Source organism: Bos mutus, chromosome 15, assembly GCF_027580195.1.
Source record: "Bos mutus isolate GX-2022 chromosome 15, NWIPB_WYAK_1.1, whole genome shotgun sequence".
Classification (NCBI taxonomy): domain Eukaryota; kingdom Metazoa; phylum Chordata; class Mammalia; order Artiodactyla; family Bovidae; genus Bos; species Bos mutus.
In genome coordinates this window covers 38,502,123-38,521,111 of record NC_091631.1, presented here as the reverse complement: position 1 = coordinate 38,521,111, position 18,989 = coordinate 38,502,123, and the positions used below count along the sequence as shown (strand labels likewise).

General features: G+C 40.6%; 1 protein-coding gene across 2 annotated transcripts in view; it reads left to right on the top strand.

Moving 5' to 3' along the window:
- The window catches only part of GALNT18 (polypeptide N-acetylgalactosaminyltransferase 18), a 373,443-nt gene that overhangs the window by 243,060 nt on the left and 111,394 nt on the right, over window positions 1-18,989 (top strand). For both annotated transcript variants that reach the window (XM_070383928.1, XM_005887188.2), the window contains exon 6: window positions 3,929-4,043. In XM_070383928.1, coding sequence (XP_070240029.1) covers window positions 3,929-4,043 — 115 coding nt within the window. The remainder of the gene's footprint in view (window positions 1-3,928; window positions 4,044-18,989) is intronic.

Here is an 18,989-nt window from a genome sequence, read left to right as displayed (position 1 = left end):
TATCTGGGATTGCATTTTTCCTTGCCAGAAGAAAAAAGCCATATTCATACTTAAAACAAGATGGAAGAGAACTCCACCTGTCTTTCCTGCGTTGTCTCTGTCACCTATCTGTTTGGCCTGTGCCACACTTCTGTGTTATTATTAACAAATGTTTGCTGAGAGGTCACTGGGCCTCTTACATGTGGTCTCACCTGCTCTTTGTCATAGGCTGGGGACAGCTCACGGTGCCATTCCCCTTTCACAAGATAAGGAAAGAGAGACTGACAAAGGGGAATGGCCCTGCCAAAGGCTCCAGCCAGTGAAGACAGGATCCGCACCCAGATCAGCTAGATTCCACACCTACCATCCTCCCAGGCACCCATTGTTGAGCTCAGAACTGGTGTGGCTGAATTCTACCCCAGGTCTGCTGACCCCTATTGGTGGAAAATAGACCATCACACCTTGAGCGTTCGTGCCGAAGTCTGTGCACTGGTACTAGCTGCTTCTGCTCTCCTCATCTCTAAATGCATCAGCCTGGACTTAATCATTAAACCTGCATTCTAGGTTCCTGACAAAGAGTATCATCTGAACCTCAAATATTCCATCACCTAATCTATATCAAAAACTTAACTGAAGCAAGAAGGAGGAGGGAGGGATAAATTGAGAGATTGGGACTGGCATATACACACTACTCTATATAGAATAGATCATTGTAAGAACCTGTGTATAGCACAGGGAGGGCTTCCCAGGTGGCGCTAGTGGTAAAGAACCCACTTGACAATCCAGGACACATAAGAGACACTGGTTCAATCCCTGGGTGGGGAAGATCCCTTGGAGGAGGGCCTGGCAATCATCTCCGGTACTCTCCAGGTACTCTTGCCTGGAGAGTACCGTGGACAAAGGAGCCTGGCAGGCTACAGTCCATGGAGTCACAAAAAATCAGACAAGACTGAAGTGACTGAGCATGCGTGCACACAGAGCACAGGGAACTCCATTCAGTATTCTGCAATGACCTGTGTGCTAATAGAATCTAAAAAAGACTGGATAGATAAGTATATATAACTGACTGACTTTGCTGTATAACAGAAGTTAATGCAACATTGTGTATCAACTATACTCCAATACAAAAATTAATTTTAAAATTTTAACTTTAAATTATATTAATGGAAGAAATTATCTTAAAGGAAGACTTTGAAAGAACATTCTTGGTTTTATACCCCATAGGAAGATGGAGGTGCCTCACAGCAAGCTGTGGGTTATGCATATGTATCTTGCCCACCTTGGCTCCTATTTCCTCGGAGCTATACTTTAATGCTTTGCCCACAGATGATGTAAGCTGTAAACAGAGCCCGGAGAGATCTTCTACTGAACTCTAAAGGGATGGCTTTGAGACTGGTGTTCACTACGACCCAAAGTGACCTCTTTAAGAGGACTGACCTGAGAAATTTCTTTCAAACTGAAAGCTTTCTATTCCTGAGAAATTAGTATAACATTTCCACTTGGGAACTCTGAATCTTATTTCTAAGGCCTGTGTGTTTCTCTTTGGCCACCAGGAAGTTTAGGGTCAACTTTGCAGGTCTACTTTAAGAACCATGAAGGAAGACTCATGCATTCTAACTGACCTCTAATTTGGGGTGAAATTTTAGCTTTTCAGACATTTATCTCTTTTTTTATAATGTATTTTACTTTTTCTTATAAACTATTTCTAACCCTTTGGAGAATAAGGCAAGATATAAATCAATAACACTTTCAGGCTGAGTGGGTCCACTTAATACCCTAGCCAGTTAATAAGTAATAGACTGAGGATGCCTGTGCTCTTCCAAGAGAAACTATTTTAGATTCTGTTCTTGCTTTGACTGGGCCTGGCCATGAGGGGAAGGCTCCCTCCTTTGTATCCTGGAATGCCCTACCCTGCTCAGCACTTCAGTAACATCAAGGAAAATGCTGATGTTAACTCTGCAGGGTCGATGTTTTAAAATCACTGTGCACTTAGAGAGAGGATTCTCTGGGCTTCTTCAGTGTACAAGTGCATCTTTTAAAAATGATCTTTTGAGTTCCAGTTATGTACGAGAGGTTTTCAAGTGCTTTATATTATTTAATTTAATCCTTGTGAGGTTATAGTTGATTCTATTTGATAGATATGGAATCAGAGGTTCAGGGAGGCTAGGGAACTTCTTTACGAGATGCACAGCCAGAATGGGGAACCTTTCCCCTAGCAGTCGCCTCTAAGGGCAGGTCAAGTACCCCCTACCAGAACTCAGCCTAAAGGAGCAATGGATTGGGTTGTACTGACTGCCCTGGATGCCTTCATGCGGAAGCTGAGTCCTTTCAGAATAAAAGGCTGCAATCTGAGAAGGGGACGACAGAGGATGAGATGGTTGGATGGTATCACTGACTCAATGGACATGAGTTTGAGTAAACTCCAGGAGTTGGTGATGGACAGGGAGGCCAGGCACGCTGCAGTCCATGGGATCGCAAAGAGTTGGACACGACTGAGCAAATGAACTGACTGACTGAATTTGAAAGCAGGAGGGGTAGGGACCCCAAAGCACCAGTCTCTACCTAAGCAGTCTCCTGCATCAGCATTCTCCAAAGAAATGGCCTGCAAAATAGCTGTTTCTCCACCTTGATGAGTTTCCAATTTCAAAGATGAGTCCATTTGCACTTGAGTGACAGTTTTCTCATCACTGAGTATTCTTCATTTCTCCTTTTCTTTCTCTTCTCCTCCAGTTTCTCAGCCACCAGCTGATAAGATGCTGCACAGGGGCTAGACATGGTAGCAGTGTGCAATGGAACAATTTAATGTTATTTGTGTAAGATGATGCTCTCAGCAGAGAAGCAACCTACTCGGTCTCTTGCTGATTCACCTAATGTAAATTTCCTCGTGACAGTCTGAGCTGGGTGTCTGCACACAGCCATGAGCCCCGCAATCATGCTTACTAGGAAAGGCCTTTCAGTTCCTGGCCTCTCCAGCTGTGTGGCACGTTGCTCCAGCCTAAGACCACTGCTGAATTCCAACCCAGACCAGCCACCCAGGCCCTGCCTGTTGGATATCTCCCCCTGGTGACCCAGAGGCACCTTAAGATCAGTTTTCCCAGCATGGAATCCCTCTTTCTTCTAAAACCAGCTTCTTCTCTATCCACCTAGCAATGGCCCTCACCCCATCATCACCCAAGCAGAAGGCCAGCTGGCATCCAGATTCCTCCTTCTCACCTTCAGAGTTCATCTGTCTCAAACTTCTGCTGATTTTACCTCCATATATGTCTTTAAACAATCCCTATCTCCATTCCTGGTACTCCAGCCCAGGTCTTCATCATTGCTCACCTGGATATAACAATAAGCTTCCCAACCGGATTCCTCGATTTCTACCCAATCTCCTCCAGTCGATCACCCCACGGCTGCCAGAGTATTCTTTTTATAAACACAGATCTGCTTACTACCACTGTCTGCTTAAAATTCTTCGTTGACATTCCTTTATCCACAGATAAAAATCCAAATGATTTACTATGCTATCCAAAGCCCCAGCTCATCTCTCTAAAAGGACCAAGGTGAAGAATGGGGAAGTTGTTGTGGGTACACAGGTAGCAACAGAGGCCAGCTTTGTAGTTCAAAATGCAGGGGTCAGGACAGCCAGAGATACAATGTGGTCAAGACTGGCAGACTAAGCATTACTTCTCTGGTCGACACACAGGCAACCACCACCAAAAACAATGCCTGGTCACAGGACAGGAGCTGTCTGCCTCTGTCCTAATGGAAAAGGCTCCCTGGAGTAGTTGGTGAGGGTGGACCTGGGGGAGCCACTCAGAGAACGAGGCTGCCAATTTTGGCAGCAAAGGAAGGGAGAAGGCCAGACCCTCCTGGCAGGAAGGCAGCACTGTGCTTCCTGTTCTGTTGACCCCCATGAGACGGCCCCTCTGCTAACTGCCCTCCATCTCTCCATGCCCTGCAGGAGCCCTGCCCTCATCGGCTGCTTCATCGTGGACCGCCAGTACTTCCAGGAGATCGGCCTGCTGGACGAAGGCATGGAGGTCTACGGAGGCGAAAATGTCGAGCTCGGGATCAGGGTGAGCAGGGTTTCTCACCAGGAAGGCTTCGCTCAGCTCCCCAGTGGGTGAATGAGTCCAGGGGGTGCAGAAATTTGGTTTAGGGCTGACGGTGGTGGACGGATACTGAACGTCCAGTCCCTAACCTTGGCCCTTGCATATGTGATCAGGGCTGCTAGGGATGGGATAGAGACACAGGTTGGGGCCTCTAGAATTTTCAGGAAGAAAAGAACATCAGAAACTGTTTTTGCTGAGGTGGAAACATAAGAGAGTTGATCTCCCAAATCAAGGAAGTAAACCTCTGTTTTGAAACCAAATGCAGGTTTCACAGGGAGTGAGCAAAAGGGAGCTCCAGGAACAGGGAGATGAATAAGAGGGACCCTCAGAGCCGCTTCTCTTCACTGTTACCTCCCCTCGGGGTTTCTGTTATTCTCCATCTCCTCCACGGTGGCCCACAGAACCTTCCTAAAGACTTTGTCAAGAGAGTGCCACAGAGAAATAAACTCGTGGAGTATAAACAGCAAAGCACAGCCAGGCTCACGCCGTGCAGGTTCCTGACCCCCAACGTGGTTCAGACCCTCAGGCACGTACATGCCTCACATCACTCTCCAGAGATATCCACCATCCTACCCCAAAGTACAGGGCCCTTTGCAGCTCTCAATGTGTGGTGTGAGTCCACACTAGGCACCATTTATTTTCTCATCATATAGGAATGTTTCCAAGGCACTGACCCCTTTCTCTGGGCCTGTGAAAAGGTAACTCCAAAAGGAAGCCTTCCCCATGACTGAGAGACACAATCGACCCCTTGGCAGTTGACAGAAGTGTGATCTGGGATGCAAGGAAGGGCCTCGCCCTGTAAAGGGAGGACCACCTCTCTGTCCAGGTTGTGGTTCTCACCTCTTGAAAAAAGCGACATGCAAGCTGGGCTTGTACCCACTGTGGTCCCCATTGTCCTCTCCACAGGGATCTTTAAGCAGCCTGGCCCACATGCACTATAGGCTTGCCAGTCCCTGGCCAGCCCTCGTACCTACTGTGTTCAAGGCAGTCATCCAAGCTGTTCCCCCTTACTGCCAACCCTCCATGCAGGCCACCTAGCATCTGCCTGGTTCCCACCAGTGACCCCACTCTTGCCCCTTTGACCTCAGTGTCTGTATCTGGCCATCTCCTGTTCCCAATCTCATTTCCACTCAAGGACTCCAGCTTGGATAACCCTCCTTAGCCATCCCTACTACCCACTGGGCAGTCAACTGGAGCTGGACAGCCCCTGCCCTTTCCTGACTGGAGACTGGGCATCTCTAATGAGCATCTCACAACTATAATGGCCTGGCAGGCTGCATGGGCCTGGCTTGTCACCCAGGCTTAATGCTAGGGCTTTAAGTTCTGGAGGCTGGAGCGGCCTGTCTGAAGCCGAGCTTAGAGAACACTTCCATACACCTGTATTCACTGAAACCCAAAGAAATTGCTTTGGAGGCAGTCAAGATACATGGGTTCGTTGAGGAGCTAATGTATTCATAGAGGACAGAGCCTGCATAATCGCCCTCATTCCTCTGCTCTCCCTACACCAGTCATTTAGTCACCATTTGCGTCCTCACCATCTCATTTCCAAACACTCCTGGATAAATGCTTGCCCCCAAACATAATATTTTTCACTAGAAGCTGCTGCCGGGAATTGGCTGAACGGGCAGAACCGCCTCTAGTCACTTAGGCTTTCTGGGTAAAAATGTCTGGGAATGGGGAAAGGAATTAGATTTGTGAACTCTGCCTCCAACATATATGTGAGTCAATCACAGAGTGGTGGGAGATTTCTGGCTTTTCCTTGCCTAGATTATTAATATAAAGGTGTTCTGGAGTATAGGCCTGGGTGAGGCTTTCAATACTTGTTTAAAATTTGGGGGTTTTGTGCTGGGGGTGTAAAATACAATACAAAATGTTGCCTGGTTTTTTTTTTTTTTTTCTGTCTGTTCCCTCCTGTTTGACAGCGGTGAAGTGTCATGGAGTTGAAGGAAACGTGGTTTTTAAAGCAGATACCGAGCAACTTGTTGGCTGGCAGAGTTGAGGACAGAAGCTAGTTAATTTGAATTAACTTGGTTTCAATCCTTGGTCATAGAACTAGGATCTCACATGCCGTGTGATTAAAAAAAAAAAGGTTAGAGACATTGCTTTCCTCCCCTCACTTATTCAGAGGCAACTTATTCAAAAGTCCTTACCCATCTGGCACATAGAAACAGAGTCATTTGCACAAATATTCAATACCTGCTCTGGCAGTTTACTTATATCATCCATCTGCAAAGCACCCTAAAAAGTAGCTGTTATCATAATACCCCCTTTTTCAGATGAGGAAGTTGTGAAATGAAAAGCTTACATAATATGTTCTCAAAGTCATATGACTTATAAGAGGCAGAGAAAAGATTCACCCTCGGGTCTTTATGATTCAAAAGCCTAGTTAGATATACCACAGTGATCTAGGAATAAATGTTCCTTGTGCATTCCCCAAAGAGTATTACAGTGCCCATGCAGTAATTTTCTTCTACTTTACACAATCGTGTCCACAGAGTCTTCATTTACAACCTTATTCTTATTTTGCACTCAATTCTAATAAGCCTTGTTTTCCCCAATTTCTAAGTCTACAAGTCAATAGGAAAAAAAGAAGGGAACTGCTATGGGAAAGCAGAATGAAAAGAGTGAGAAATAAGAGCTGACACTGAATAGAAGACAGAAAGATTATACCGATGATAGCTATAAAATACTAGAATATATAAGAAAGAATTCAGGAGCTGGCAGGGAATTAAAAAGTGGCTAGGAACTGTTATGGGTTGAATTGAATCTCCTTTAAAACATGTTGAAATTCTAACCCTCTGTACCTTTAAATATGATCATATTTGGAAATAGGACCTTCACAGATGTAATCAGGTTAAGATGAGGTCATACTGGGTCAGGGTGGGCCTTAATCCAGTATGACTGGTGTCCTTATAAAAGAAGGAGACTTTGGACCCAGACACAGAGGGAAGATGACCATGTGAAGATGGAGACAGAGATTGGAGTTATGATGCCACAGGCCACTGAATGCTGTGGCTACCAGAAGCTAGACGAGGAAAGGAAGGATCCTTCCCCAGAGCTTTAGGGAGGGCATTGCCTACCAATACTTGATTTCAGACTTCTAGCCTTCAGAACTGTGAGAGAGTACATTTCAGTAGTTTTAGATAATTCAGTTGGCCATGCTTTGTTATAACAACCCAAGGAAATCAATACAAACACCAAAACCTATGTGAAAGTAGGAACCAGAGAAAGCCTGAGTCCATTATATCTGAAGAACCTGGTAACTTGAAGCTTATGATATCCCAGTTTCATGGAGTATACAGAGGACAGGACACAAAGACTAAGGCTTAAGCTGGAGGAGGGCATGGCAACCCACTCCAGTATTCTTTCCCGGAAAATCCCCATGGACAGAGGTATCTGGCAGGCTACAGTCCATGGGTCACAAAGAGTCAGACACGACTGAACAACAAAGCACAAAGCGCGAGGCTTAACCAACATTAAGAGACTAATAAAATAACCCCTACCCCTTACCTCCCGTAAAGCAGGGACTGCAAAGGCCAATTACCTGAATGTAAAGGTGGGCTAGAACTACTCCCACCCACATTTTCATTATTACAGTGAAGATTGCCTGTCTCAACCTTAGACCAGGAAGAAAAGAAAAATTCTCCTCTGTGAGCCCCTCCCTCGTGCCTATCATCTAAAATCGAGAGAATCTCAAGAGGAAAATTTAGCTTAAAGTTATTGGAAGTTTTTAGGCATCTGCAAAAGTGTATACAAATCCTCTCTGAGAAGGACCCAGGCCACAAAGTTTCTCCTAGCTAGAGTTCCAAGGAATGTGATTTCAAGTTGTTTTCTTTTTTTTTTAATCATAAAGCAGACAATGGAAGAAGAACCAAGAGCAAACACCAGCAAAAGCATTGGACAGCCAAATTTGATCTACAAAGTCTCCAAGCATTGAATCTATCAGATATAAGATATAAGTTGTATATTTAGTAACTTTTAAAAGAGATTTAAATATGAGTATGAAGCAGGAGACTATAAAAAGACCAGTCATATTTGGATAAAAATAGAATTTCAAACATGACTAACATAAAAATGGAAATTAAAAGCTTAGTGGATGGATTAAACAGCTAGATAGATATTAAAGGGAAAAGCTAAGTAAACTGGAAAATAGTGCTAAAGAAATCATTCAAAATCATCTGGGAAGACAAGGAAAAAAATACAAAAGAAAGAGGTTGAGAGATATGTAGAAATGAGAAGGAGGGTCAAATAGCTTAGAATTCCAAATGGTGATGATAGAAAGAGGATTAAGCAGCAGCAATATTTGAAGAGAAATGACTGAAAATGTTCCCATACTGCTGAAAGACACCAATTCTCAGATTCAGGAAGTCAACCTGTCCAAAGTAAAATAAATACAAAAATATTCACACTTAGACATAGAATAGGGTTCCATAGACATGGAACCATAGAAAAGCAAAGATGACGAGGAGACCTTACAATCAGAAAAGAGAGACTACCTAAAATTTTATGATAATTAGAATAACAACAGACTTTCCAGTGGTAATAGTGGAACCCAGAAGACCATGGAACAACATCTTCTATATTGCTAGAGAAAAACCAACTTTTACATGTACATTCAATTAAAAAATTCCTTCAAGAACTAGGGTAAAAGGAAGCTATTTTCTGACACAAAACTGAGTTTGCTACTGACAGATCCTCATTAAAAAGTTTTTAAAGGATATACTATACTTCAGACACAAGTATCTGAATGATACTTGTATTCCTGAGCTCAGAAGGAATTCTGAAATAAAAAATTAATAATTAGCTCATATATGAGTAAGTACAGATATATGAGTAAATGTAAAGAAATATTCATGGTAAATAACACTTTAGTACTGTATTATAGAGTTATTAACACCAGTAGTGTATTGTGGCGTTATTAAAACAAAATTACAGTGCATGATGAAAATTGCAAATAAGTTGGGAGGGAGTGATTATAAATAAAGTGCTTAAAATGTCTATATTGTTTGTGAAGATGGAGAAGATCCTAGTTGACTTTAAATTCTGATAAAGTAATCTGTTAAAATTCCTAGAGAAGCCATGAATATCATAGATATAGAAAGTCTAACTTCTAAAGAAGTAGAGGGAAAAAAACAAGATATGAAAATGGTAAGAAAGAGAAACAAGACAGGTAATTCAAGAAGAAAATATATGAAATGGTAGAAATAATCCAAATATATCAGTAAATGTAGTAAATGTGCATGGCCAAATTAAGATTAACATTTGCAGACTGGATTTTAGAACTTATCTGTAGTCTATTTATAAGCCTGAAATATGATAATACAGATAAGTTAAAATGTAAACAGATGGAGAATGTCATGGCAGGTAAATACTATCAAAAGAAAGTTGCTGTAGTTAAATTAATGTTTAAAAAAATACTATTGCACCATGCTTTAGGATAAATAAGGTAGATTTCTACAAGGTGAAAGTATGTTAAGTTTATCAGGAATATATGAAAATTATAAGTTTCTATGTACCTTAATGGCACAGCTTTAATTTATAAAACATAAAATGGGTAGAATTTAAAGGAGACATCAACAGCATCACTAATGTAGTTAAGGATTTTAATAAATTTTCCCAGTAATTGATAGACCAACATAATTGATAGTTTAAATCAAATGGGCATATGTGCAACACTGCATCTAACAACCACAAAATTCAGTTTCAAGGGAGTAACATCATATAAGCACATTCTTTGATCTCAATGGAATTAAATTAAAAATCTATACCTAAAAAGTATAGGAAGAAGCCATATTTTTGGAAATTGTGAAACATTTCTGAATAGCATAGGTCAAAGGAGAAATATACTAGTAATTTTAAAACATTTTGAACTGCTGCTGCTAAGTCACTTCAGTCATGTCCAACTCTGTGCAACCCCATAGACGGCAGCCCACCAGGCTCCTCTGTCCCTGGGATTCTCCAGGCAAGAATACTGGAGTGGGTTGCCATTTCCTTCTCCAATGCATGCATGCATGCTAAGTCGCTTCAGTTGTGTCCGGCTCTGTGCGACCCTATGGACAGCAGCCCACCAGGCTCCTCTGTCCATGGGATTCTTTAGGCAAGAATACTGGAGTGGGTTGCCATTTCCTTCTCCTATTTTGAACTGACTATAGCAATATAACAAATATATTGAATACTGCATATTACATTATGTGAAATGCAACCAAAATAGCACTTTAAAAAACTGTAAATCAAAACAGTACGGTATTGGCATAAACTCAGACAAATAAATCAAAGGAAAAGAATAGAGATCCCGGAAATAAGCCCATTCATATATGCTCAATTAATTTACAACAAATGAACCAAGAATATACAACAGACAAAAGATGGTGTCTTCAATAAATGGTATTGGGAAAACTGGACAGCCACATGCAAAATCACAAAACTGGACCATTATCTAACATAATACAAAAATGTAACCATACACAAAAATTGACTCAAAATGGATTAAAGACCTGAACATAAGACCTGAAACCATAAAACTCCTAGAAGAAAATATAGGCAGTAAATTCCTTGACATCTGTATTTTCAAAGCTGTTTCCCTACAATTATCCTATTTAATGTACCTAGCAATCAAGTGCTATAGGCAAGCCAGATATTACTATCCTAATAGTGTTATACAATTAAAAATATTTATATTGGCCAAAAAATGTTAATTCCTTCTTATGGTTTATTATCTCATTATTATAATCATTATTTTAACAATAAAGATAACAAGAAATCAATTCAAATACTTTGTAAACTATAAAGTGCTCTATACAAAACATGATCATATCTATTATTATTATACATGCAGATATATCTATGTCCCATAAATATACAACCATACATTTCATATAGTGCTTTATTTTTTTAAGCACACTTTAATTTGTACAGAGTATTATAGTCCTGCTATAAGCCAGTCCCATTGCTTGTGTCTTGGTGACAGTCACCAAAATTCAAAGTACTGCATGAGCTCATACAGTTGGCTAAACCTAGGTTATAGGCACATGCTTCCAGGGGTCAGGGACAGGTCACATATGCCTCCTTTCAAGTTCCATGGGTCCAAGTATCACACATGATGTTGTCTCTCATATAGGAAGGGAATTTGGAACCTAGGTTCAAATGTCCTCTAAAACATGTAACATAATGTCTAGGATACTGTACTCTATATTCCAAATACCTTATCATAAATGGAATTTTTTTTAAAAAGCTTCTTGATTATGGGCAATTTCAAACATATCCCCAAACAGAAAGAATGGTATAATAAATCCCCTTCCATCCATCACCCAATATCAACATTGTTAACTCATGGGCAATTTGGTTTTAATCTCTATTCATACCCAATTCTCCCTAACTCTGGCTTTTTGAAGCAAATCCCAGATATTATATCATCAAAAAATGTTTCAATATGCATCTAAAATAGATAAGAACTTTTTGAGAGAAACATGATCACAATACTATTTCAGTCCTAAAAGTGTTGAACAGAATTCCCTAATACCATCAATTATCCAGTCAGTGTTCACATTTCCGCCAATTCTCTCAGCAGTTTTTACTTTGTTTTACAATTTGCTTGAATCAAGATCCAGTTGATTAATGTCTTATAAGTCTCTATTAATCCACTGGATTTCTTTCTCCATTTCTTTTTTTCTCCCTGTACTTATTTTTAAAAAGACCAGGTTATTTGTCCTGTGGAGACTCCCACAGTCTAGGTTTTTCTGATTGCATTTCCCTGATGTCATCTAACACTCCTGTTCTGTATATTTCTTCTAAATTGCTAGTTAGACCTGGAGGTGTAGGTTCAGTTTTGTAGCAAGAATATTTCAAAGGCAATATGTGCGCGCTTTCATCACCGGGTATCTAATGTCTTGCTGTCTCCCTGTTTGTGATGTTAGCAGTTACTGCTGATTAGTGTCTAGATCAAGTAATTCATTAAGGGTTGGAAAATGGTGATATTTTAATTTTATTTTTCCTTCTTTGTTTATTAGCTGGAATAACTTTCATAAATAGACATTTATAGTCATCCATTCTTTGGTTGCCTGGAAATACAACACAGTTCATTAGGAAAAGTCAGAATAAATAATTCTATTACAGTTTGCAAAATAATGAGTTGATTCTCTACAATCTTTTAGAGGGAGCCAATTAGGTTTTTGAGTACTGTTATGAACTGAGTTTTAAACATATTTGATGTGTTTCAATTCATTTTATATAATACCCTAATTGATTTGCAGTTTTTTCACCTTTGGCCATTGGGAGCCTATTGACATTCGTTCCTCAGGAAAGAGTCCTTTTGCCTCTTTAATGACTTCTCTGGCATCAGAAATGTTCCCTCTATGCATTTCTTGCTCCAGACTTGTAACCAGCCATTTTTTCTAAGGAGCTCAGCTTTCTTTTAGTGAGAAGTGGTATTTAAAAATCACAGTCTAGGTCTGGGCACTACAGGCATTCATTGCTACTGAGTTGGTCCATATTTCTGGGTCTTTTCAGTGGTTAGAGCTAGATACATTCTTTTTGTTTAAAGAAAACACTTTCAATGTTCATGATGATCTCTCTGAATCAAATTTAGTACTACAGGCTTTGTGTGTGTGTGTGTGTGTGTGTGTGTGGCTGCATGGGGCTTTCATTTCTGCATGAGGGCTTTCTCTTGCTGCAGAGAGCAGGGGCCTGCTCTCTAGTTGCGGTGAGCGGGCTTCTCATTGTGGTGGCTTCTTTTGTCGCAGAGCACAGGCTCTAGGGCGCCGGCTTCAGTAGCTCTGGCACACAGGCTTAGTTGCCTCACTGCGTGTGGGATCTTCCCGGACCTGGGATTGAACCTGTGTTCCCTGCACTGGCAGGCAGATTCTTAACCACTGGACCACCAGGGAAACCCACTACAGGATTTGTACTTAATTTCATCAATCTTACAGCTCTGTTTCCTTTCTCTGATGCCAAAAATTCTGGTTCTCAATGACATCAACATAATTACTTATTTGTTTTATTCCTTAGCATGCATATAACTGTCCCTGAACACTATCACCAATGATATGATTACTAAAAACAGTTTAAATTTTCTTTTTGGCATTTCTTTCTGCTTTTAGGTTATATTCCACTGGAAATGTAAAGTCAAATCACTGTGATTTAAACTAGAATAGTTCCTCTCTGTGCATTATTCTACTAACCAAATAAATAGGTTCATTTCTTTTATTTTGCTTTTGATTTTTAGGAATTGCTTTTTTCATGTTTAATTCTTACAGCTATGTAAATATTTGCATAATTCCAAGACCAAATCTAGAAAAGAAAGTGTATTCAGAAAAATCTATTTGCTATTACTGTCCTTTTTATCCTGTTTCTTTAGTACCTCTAACATAAACACCTTGTTTGTTTTATTTTACCCTTTTAAAAAATGGAAATGTGCATATACTTACATCTCTTTTTCTTAGATAAATAGAAGTATGCTAGTATACTTTTCACTGCTGTGATTTTTTTCACTATATAAATTTTTTTCTGAAGATTACAATGGTGTATAGAGGTATTCCTCATTGCTTTTTCATAGCCGCATGGTGCTCCAATGCATGCACATTTCATAGTTTATTCTGGTGCTTGGTGCTGTAATGAATCATCTCATGCATACAATTTTTCATATTTTTCTGGATTATTGTTTGAATAGTTTCCTAAAAGGGAAATTGTGAGATAAAAAGGCAAATACATGTGTAATTTTGCTAGACATCAAATATCCTTCTAGAGTAGTATTTTTCCCACCAGGAATGGTGAAGCTGCCTGTTTCCTCACCGTCAATGAACAAAGTATGTTGTGAAATATTTGGAGTTTTTCCAATCTGACAGATGAGAAATGGTTTTCAGAGTAGTTTTAATTTGCGTTTCTCTTATTAAGAAGTAGGTTGAGAAGCTTTTCACATGATTAAGGCTATTAGCACTTCTTTTTTCCATGAGCTTTTCTTATCTTTGGCCCATTTTCCTATAGGATTGTTAATCTTTATTTTTAGAACCTCTTTACACATTAGGAATGGTAATACTTTTCCCATCATATACATTGCAAATATTTTTTCCCAGTGTGTTACTTGTCTTTTGATTTTGCTTTTGGTGTTTTGCTGGGTTGTTTTTTTTTTTTTTTTTTGCTATGCAAAAGATGCCTTTTTTTTTTTAAACATAAGCAAATGCATTAGCTTTTCTTTCTTGCTTCCAGAGTTTAGTCAGAATAAAATTTACCCACTTTAAGTTTAAAGAGAAAAGTCACCTATGTTTTCTTCTAATAGTTGTAGGATTGTTTTTTTTGCATTTTAATCTCCAGTTCATCAGAATTGATCTTGATGTATGGTGTGAGGAATGAACCCAATGTCTCATTTTTCTGAATGACCCTCCAGTTATCCTAATACCTTCTTTTTAAAATTGCATCTTTTCCTCACTGGTTTACAATACTACCGTTATTATAGGCTAAACTGTCATACTTAGGGTTTGCTTCTGGATTTTTTTATTTCAGTTCTATTAATCTATTTGTGTGTTCATGTACTAATATCACACAATTTCTATTATGTAGCCGTTATATTATGTTTGTATGTTCAAACTCATGAATGTTTGTGAATTAAGTTTGTAAGTTGGATTTTGGCTTGCCAACAGTGTATCAAGAAAACCTTGGATTCAAAGGAAGAAAAGATCTATGAAAGAACCAAATAGCATCTTTCCCACTTCTTTTCTGTCTATACTTTAAAATACTTAATGTCAGGATTTATGGCTGGTTAATCTTCATACTGATGCTTGGAAACTAGTAAGTGCTCAATGGACAGCTGTCAAGTTTGAAGGCCAGTCAAATGTAAGAGACTTTATTCTATATATCTCAGAAAGTTAGAGCCACGGACAGTGGGGTGGAAGCTGTAATGGATGTAGATATCAATTCCATATAAGAAACGAAGATTAGAATCATTAAAAAGGAAAGGATGGCAAATGGAATCATGAGCTCTCTATAACAGGGAACATAAACACCCCTCGGTATAATTAGAAAGGTAGATGAGACTTATGACTGAAATAGTTAATAGAAGTGTGGCAATAATTACATGTGAGCTACCATCCTAAGTGCTTTACATATATTAGCTCCTTTAATCCTTGCAGCCACCTTGTGATGCAGAATCTTTTATTACCCTCGCTTCCAGGAGGATATACTGAAGCATCGAGAAATGGTATAACTTGTCCCAGGAAAATGGTAAAGCTAAGATATGAACTCAGGGAAAGGGGCTTCAGAAACCACTATGCCTTATATAGGTAGGCATAGTGTAGTGGCCTTCAGTAAGAAATCAGATCAGATTTCTCATGTTCTGCTTGTGGATTTATGTATATATTCATTCATTCATTCTTGCCAGGTGCTGGAAAACTAGAGGTGAATGACACAGACTCTGTCTTTGAGTGGCTCTCAGACTAGCTGGAAAGACAACCACCTTCCCATCTTCTAAGTACTAGCTAACAGATTATAGAAAATGTCTTGAGCCTAAACAGGATGTCATGACCTAAAGCTCCATTGTGACTTTAAGGACTTCTTTGTTCTTTGATCTATTTTTGGCAACCATAGTAAGTACACAGCTCCCTACGGACACTATTTCTTGTGATAATTCTTTAAAAATTTTTGAATAGCAAACCATCATTCTTTTTCCAAATTGTGAGTAGTAGTAAAGATCATTAACATGAACTGAAGCAATAAAAAAAAATGAACACAGTGAAAGTTAAAAGACTGATTGAAGAAATAAATAGTAATATAATTTACATCTGCAAAATTTGATTCAGAAAAACTCAACTTGGTGAGATCATGACCACTTTGTGAGGGAGGCCATAATTGTAAAATAGATGTAGATTTAAAAAATGCTGATAGATAAATCATATCCCAGTTGTAAAATCAATGCAAAAAAGTATTAACCCCTAGGAAAATAAGTCTAGTAAAATAAAATGGGAAAATTAGCATGAAAGGAAATATATTTTAATTACCTTATATAGAAAATGACCTAGAGAGTTAAAGTCCCTTAATGACATTTATTCCAGAAATATTTCCTGAATGAAAAGTCATCATTGTGAATACAATTTGGATTAAAGCCCTAAGTAAGGCATAACCCAGTGCTCAGGATCAGAATGGCGAGGATGAATATTGCATGTGTATTGCAATCAGATACATGCTCCACAGCTGATAAATTATCAGGCCACAAGTCTGGAAGATAATAATAGTGAGAGGAACTTCCATTATTGAACACCATCACTTTGTATTGTAGTAGCTGAGGGAGTGACCACTCAGCCCTTCAGAGCTGGGTGAGGCTTCACGGAGGGGGCAGCGTTTAGCCTGGGCCTAAGGAATGAAAGTGTTTTGTCCAGGTGGGAAGAGGAGGACAGGCATTCCGGAGAGTTGAGGTGACAGGTGTAGAGTGACGATTGAGAAAGAACATGACTATGGCTGAGCTCTAAGGCTGAGAACTAGGGATCTGTAACTTGGTGCTGAAACAGAGGGTGACAGGCAAGCCGGGTTATCAGATGAGGAAGAAGAGTGGTCATTGGCAATCCAGAAAGTGGCCTTTGGTGGGCTTTTTGCTCATCCTGGCTTGTTCAACATTTTCACCAGTGACTTAAGGAAAAGGAAAAGGTAAACTCATGATGGATGACCTATTTGCTGAGAGCCCAGGCAAACATTTCCTTGGTTACCGTCACTGGCCTTTCTAGGTCTGCAATGTCTAAGATTTGGCTAAGTGACATTGATTCTTGGGCAACGAAAGAAGGTTATTATTTCATAAAGCTATTATTTCATACATGCTCCACAGCTGATAAACTATCAGGCCACAAGTCTGGAAGATAATAATAATGAGAGGAACTTCCATTATTGAATACCATCACTTTATATATATTATCTGGTTAATTTTAATGTGAGTCCCATGAGGTCCATGTTGTTATCCCCATATTGTAAGTTAGGAAACTGGAAGTAACAGAATAAAATGCCTCCCCAAGTCACTCAAGATCAGAACTAGCCTGAGTGGTTCAGGGCTCATGCCTTATCACTGTGTCACAGTGCTCATCCACCTCTGCCTTCAGGATTTAAAATCACCCAGGGCATAAAGTTGAATTTCAGAAGCTAAACCTGGGCCAGCATCGCTTTGGAAAATGACCACAATACCATTTCAGTGCTTGAGGTTTCTGCTCAAATCCCTTATGGGAGATAGGCTTGGATCAGACAGGATCACATGGTGTCTTCACCTGAGGTTGCTGCTGCTGCTGCTAAGTCGCTTCAGCCGTGTCTGACTCTGTGTGACCCCATAGACGGCAGCCCACGAGGCTCCCCTGTCCCTGGGATTCTCCAGGCAAGAACACTGGAGTGTTCTTCTCCAATGCATGAAAGTGAAAAGTGAAAGTGAAGTCTCTGAGTCTTGTCCAACTATGGACTGCGGCCCACCAGGCTCCTCCATCCATGGGATTTTCCAGGCAAGAGTACTGGAGTGGGGTGCCATTGCCTTCTCCGCCTGAGGTTGCAGGAGACTTCAACACTAGAAGAGGTGACAGAGACAAGAGCTGAGCTGAAAGCCAGAGTCCAGAGCCTCAGAAAAGAGGTAGATTGAGGAGCTGCCACAGGAGAAATGCCCGTAACAGACAGGAAGTCAGAAACCTGGGTTCAGGGAGCCAGAGACACAGAGGAGGAAGAGAAAGCAAAGTAGGGGGTATAGCAACTGCTCAGAACAGGCATTGCCATTATTTGAGATTTTTACAAAATGTATCTAAGGTTAAAAGGCTAGAGACTTTGCTAAAATTACCAGTGAAAAAGGCTCAGGCAAGTGAACGTCTGCTTGACAAGCCTCCTGCTTTTTGAAGCACTTGAGGGACCACGTGGTTCTCTCCAGAGGCCTTGGGCTTAGTGGACTGAGTTAGCTCATGGCTAACACCATAACTGATCTCACCCAGCCATGAGGACAATGCCACTGGACACCGCAATTTTAGGTAAGTCAGCTAGTCTCTGCCAGCACAGTGAGAGAGAGACTTGAAAAGGAAGAGAAGGGACGTGGGCACCAGCATTCTTGCTCAACTGTGGTCTCAGGAAACCACCAGAAGCAACACCTCATAGAAAGGCTGCAAGCAGATTCTCTGACCTCCCATCCCCGGAGACAGAGAAAATTAAACACCTTAAATTGGATTTTAGTCTCTGATCGCTTCTAAATGTTATGGTTGGGCCAGGCCAGCTGGAGCTGGAGTTCAGAATAATCTGAGAGCTTAGAGTAACACATCCTTCTGTGTGTGTGTGTGTGTGTGTGTGTGCATGTGTTGTGGGTGGGTGGGGACATGAGCCTTGCCTCTGTTTTAGACCGTTTTGTCATGAATTGAAATCTGCTGTGGCATTGTCCTTCAGCTGCTGCCATGGGGTAAATAAAACCTACAGCTCACAGCCATAAAATGGAATAACTATTCATTTCTGCCATCTTCTGAGGCCAAAAGTTTCAAGACATCAAACACAGGTTTCAAGCTTGCAGGCTTTTGTTTTTCCTGAGGGAATGTGCCCAGTGACTCCAAGCTTTAGCTGAAGCATTATCCACGTGTTCCCTTAGCACTGTGTTAGTTGCTGATAGTGGCATTAGGGGAGAAATTTAAGACCTGGGTCTTGACTTCTTCAAGAAGCCAGAACTATCTAACTAAAGGTAAAGAGAAGGTTTGCAGGTGAGACAGGGCCTGGGTACCCTCTGTGTGCCCAGTCAAGGATAGAGGATGGAGGATCCCAGAGAGGATGAAAATCTGAACTAAAAAGAGATTTTAGAGTTGAGCATGAGCATAGGAAATACGGTGGGTGGCAGGGTGGTGCCCATAGTTACAGAGAAGAGCCGACTAGAAAGAGAGCTGTGTTGGTGGAAAACCCCAGATGCCAAGGGAAGCGTGTCAGGAGTGCACTAGT